At 47.7% G+C, this 4,802-nt stretch overlaps 1 protein-coding gene across 1 annotated transcript; it reads left to right on the plus strand.

Annotated features, from left to right (window-relative positions):
• The first annotated feature begins 803 nt into the window (after positions 1 to 803).
• On the plus strand, positions 804 to 2,262 carry CH25H (cholesterol 25-hydroxylase). The gene has a single exon (XM_024563407.3). The coding sequence runs from the start codon at positions 931 to 933 to the stop codon at positions 1,741 to 1,743; it is 813 nt and encodes a 270-aa protein (XP_024419175.2). The 5' UTR covers positions 804 to 930; the 3' UTR covers positions 1,744 to 2,262.
• The last annotated feature ends 2,540 nt before the right edge of the window (positions 2,263 to 4,802 follow it).

A 4,802-nucleotide genomic window follows, 5' to 3' on the forward strand; every position in this document is an offset into this window, starting at 1 on the left:
ATGCAGCGCCATTTTAGCCAGGTTTGGGTCGACTCTAGATGTTAAAACCAGAACTTGTTGCTGTTGTTGCCGGAGCGAAGCCAACAGTCACAGTCCCCTCTTTTGTCGCGGACTCTCCGCAGTTCCTGTCGCTGCTCTGCGCGCTTGACCGCGCGGCGGAGGGACGCTCGGCGGCGCGGGTTTGCTGCTCCCCCGGGCAGGTCTGTGCGTCGTGGGATCTGCAGCCTGCGGCGACCCTGCGGGGATAGATCCCCTCCGGGGTCGGAACCGCAGAGGTTCCGGTCCGCCACCTGGTCTCGTCTGATTTCCTGCGCTGATCGCAGCTGCGCGTGGCCGGGGACCCCCTCTGAGAAGGGTTAGTTTGCCCCTCGTTGCTGGTTAAAGGCACACAAGGTGTGCAGACAGCAAAGATCCGAGATGCAAAAGTTACGTCACTTTAGAGTCTTTAAAAATGCAGTTATACTCGTGTTTTTATGAATACGCATAGCCGGAATTGTACGTGTGCATTGAAAAGGACAAGTAATTCTGATTGAAAGGAGCCCCTTCTGGCGAGGAGGAAATATTCCCGCTCCTGTTTGGGGGTGGTGATGACACAGATGAGCAGAGTTGTCCAAACTCGTAGAAACTCTAAAGATCTATGCATTTTATCGTTTGTAAATTGTACCTCAATTTTAAAAAGTAGACCTAATTCGACATGCGTATGAAGTTACTAAGTGCCATTCATGTTGCCTATATAAAAGCCCATTAAATGTAGCGCAGGTGTGTGTTTCAGCAACCGGACGCAACTAACTCTTCGGGACTATTCAGTTCTGCGCGCTCCGCCGCCGGCGTTGGAGGCGAAGGCCGCGGCGTCATCCAGGGCGGGGCCAAGTCCTGCATAAAGTCTGCGGCGCGCGAGCACCCGCGGCGGCTGCGGTGGACGGCCTGGCCATGAGCGGCCTCAACGCTTCCGAGCCCCACGTCCTGTGTAGCTCCGGCCAGTTGTTTCTGCAGCCGCTCTGGGACCGCCTGAGGACGCGGGAGGCCTTCACCCAGTCGCCCTTCTTCCCGGTCGTCTTCTCCATCTCCATCTACCTGGCGTTCTGCCTGCCCTTCGCGATGCTGGACGTCCTGTGCCCCTGGGTGCCCGCGCTGCGGTGCTACAAGATCCAGCCCGACTTCTCGCCGACGGCGCGGCAGCTGCTGCCCTGCCTGGGGCAGACGCTCTACCAGCACTTGGTGTTCGTGTTCCCCGCCACGCTGCTGCACTGGGCCAGTGGCGCGGCTGTCCTGCCGCGGGAAGCTCCCGAGCTGCTTCAGCTGGTGTACCACGTCGTGCTGTGCCTGCTGCTCTTTGACGCCGAGTTCTTCGTGTGGCACTTGCTGCACCACAAGGTGCCTTGGCTGTACCGGAACTTTCACAAGATGCACCACAAGAACTCGCCCTCGTTCGCGCTGGCCACGCAGTACATGAGCTTCTGGGAGCTGTTTTCCTTGGGCTTCTTCGACATGATGAACGTCACACTGCTCCAGTGTCACCCGCTCACCGTCATGGTCTTCCACGTGGTCAACATCTGGCTGTCGGTGGAGGACCACTCGGGCTATGAGTTTCCCTGGTCCATGCATAAACTGGTACCTTTTGGGTGGTATGGAGGCGTGGCGCACCACGACTTGCATCACTCCCAGTTTAACTGCAACTTCGCCCCTTACTTCACACACTGGGACAGAATACTGGGAACCCTGCAGTCTGCTCGTAGCAAGTGACATGCATCCCTCCCGGGTGGGGGCGGCCGCAGGGGGCAGTGGCCCCTGAGAACCAGGACTGTTGTGCATTTCACACTTGAATCAGAAGAAACACACCTGAGCTTTTTTATTTTTGTATTTTAGTAAGTAATTTATTACTTGATGGAAATTGATAAAATCTGATGTATTTTTGCAATCTGATGAAGTAACTTAAATACTTTTTGTGTACCAACAATTGTATACTTGGTGTTGAATTCTAGTTCACTGAATAGCCTCGATTCCGGGATAAGTTTAAACATTCATACTGTCATATTTAAGTCATCTCTAAAAGGACTTGTTTGTAGGGCAAAGAATTTCCGATGTTTGAAAATGCCCTAGAACCAGGCTAAAAAACATATTTTTTAAATGGAGAATCTAATCTCTGACTCTTTAGACAAAGAAACATGTTCCTGCTGGGCAGTAACTAGGATTATTGTAATTTCTATATTTTCATAGAACTTTATATTTATATGGAAAGAAATGTTATTTGCACTTAAAAAAAAACCAAATAAACCAAACAAGTACTGGCTCCTGTTTCATTGGCATTTTGAATAAAAATACTAAAATGGGAAGAGGGAGCTGGGATGGCAGGTATCTGTCAGAGCCTTCATCTACCCTCTCTTGGAAAGAGAGTAATTTGGTGGTGGGGTGGTTGTGGGGGTTATAGAAGAGAAGGAGGCAGGAGAAGGGGCTGTTTGTCTGTTTTGGTCTAGAGATTTTACAGAGGAAAAAAACCCCACTATTGTTCTGACTATTTCAACTGATTTCTGCATAACAGGCAACTGAAAGAATTACCCTGGAAAGTGTTAACACTAAGCAACCATTTGATTATTTGGGGGCAGAGTGGTGTTAGGAGATGAATAGAATTAGTGGAGTGCCGTGCTTTGCAAAACTGGTGAGTCAAGTGCATGCATTAGAGGGGCTGATAGATACAAAAGGGGGTTCAGAGTACACCCCCCTTTTCACGAAATGACCATACTGCACATTGCCTCTGCAGTCTGGGAGTTTTGCATATTCACTTTTCTCAAGTAAGACACACATGAAAATATACTCATCCCTTTCTCAAAGAAAAAAGATAAGCAAAATTTGCCCCTAGACCCTGGTTCTTAACCTATAAAAGAAGGTAGTGTCTCACATGTTCTTGAAGATTGTACCAGTAAAATGTCCCTGTTGCTGACCCCACACCCGTCACCCATCATGTACCCCATCCAGCTGCTGCCTAATTGTTTTAATTTTATCTTTGGAGTGTAGTTAGATAAAGTTAAAAATCAAGACAAGTTAGGGACAAAAGTATAAAGAGTGGCAGCTTTGCCTGTAATTCTAGGCTCACTATGTATATGAACCAAATTATCTTGTTTGAAGGTGAAAAATCCACCTGAAGACCTGGTCTCCAGTCTGCCGAATGAGAGTCCTCCAAATCTTGGGTAAAATACAATCCAAATGGCAACTCACAGGCATGTTTTCTATGTGCTCTCTTGGCTTCTTCACTAAAGTCGCCTCCTCCTCTGTCCGCAGCAGGACCATGCTGGGACTTCGAGGCCGAATTTATGTAAAAAAGTGAAATCCACAAAAACAAGTAGTGAGATGTAAGGGGGATGCTGCGCGGAAGGTCGCATATTAATGATCAGCATGCTGAGTGGAGAAATCAAAGGATGAACAGGCAGGCGTGGAATATCTGGCACCACGATTTGTTGCTTTGAGCTGCGTCAGGCACCTCAAAGCTGCCCGCAGATCTCGGATAATGGCAACTGATCGCAGCTCACTCTCTGAAAATTTTAACAATGTTAAACATGTTGCCTCGCCATATAAGGGAATTTAGCTTGGGGCAAATATTACATATGGAAATTATTTGGGTTTAGAAAGACTATCTCAAAATCAAATGTCTCATCAGTTTTTAATGCCTTGGGAGTTGGAAGCAGAAGAATGAAGGGGATGAGCAGTTTTTCAGATAGTTTGATAGCCTAATAGTAATGATGACAATGATGATGATGATGAAATAATTCACATTTGAATTCATTGTGCTACACATTGTTTCACCTGCTCCTTGCAATACTCTAAGGGATGTAAGATAGTTATTGTTATCCTTTAAAATTATCATCATCATCATCTAATGTTATGGATAAAGAATTGGTACCTTCACAGGTGGACTTGTCCCACATTGTAAAATACTGAAATTGTAGCCATTCTCACAGTGTATACTCTACCTTTCCCCTATGATGCTTAAGACAATCTCCATTTTCACAACTGCTAAAAAGATGCAAACTCTTCAACACCAACAAATGACCTTGCTCCACTGTTCCTCCCCAGCCACTGCCTCTCTAACACAGTGTCCCCCTAGCTCATTACTTTGAGGTAGATGTTCATGGTTCCCAGGCTCTGCTCGGCAGGAGAGAAAGCCAGGGAAAGTAGGCCTGGGCCAGTCCAAACAGGACTTGGGAAACCAGGAGGCAGGTCAGGACTGTTTTCTGTGTCCCTCCCTGCACATCAGCTAAGAGCACACAGGCTGAAGTCAGGTTGCCTGGGGGGGAGTGTGGGGAACCTCGACTCTGAGACTTAAAAACTGAGTGACTCTGGAAAAGTTACTTAACCTCTCTGTGCCTTGTTTCCTTACCTATAAAATGTAGATAATTATTGGACCCACCTCATAGACTTGTGAGAGATTTTGCGCTACCACTAGATGGGTTGGAGGTCTCGGCCAGGTTTGCTCTGTGTGATGCTTCATGACGTGAATATCGGGACAACAGTTTAGAACTGTGGTCTTCTGTCCACAAACCTGTTTGCGCTCTCCCAATCCTACAGGAACCAGAGAAAGCCATTTTTGTATTTTGCTTGCACAAAAGCTGCTTCTCTTGTCATCCTTTCAAGGCCAAAGTGTGGGAAAGAGAGTTTTTGTGTGTGTCTGACTCTACTTCCTCACCTTGAGTCATTCCACCTCTTCAGGAAACTTTCACCCCCGCCACCTCCCCCAGCTTCCCCACCCCATTCATTGCCTTCTTCCTAATTGTCAAATCCATTAATTCCACCCCCCCACCACTGCCATC

Source organism: Desmodus rotundus, chromosome 4, assembly GCF_022682495.2.
Source record: "Desmodus rotundus isolate HL8 chromosome 4, HLdesRot8A.1, whole genome shotgun sequence".
Classification (NCBI taxonomy): Eukaryota; Metazoa; Chordata; class Mammalia; order Chiroptera; family Phyllostomidae; genus Desmodus; species Desmodus rotundus.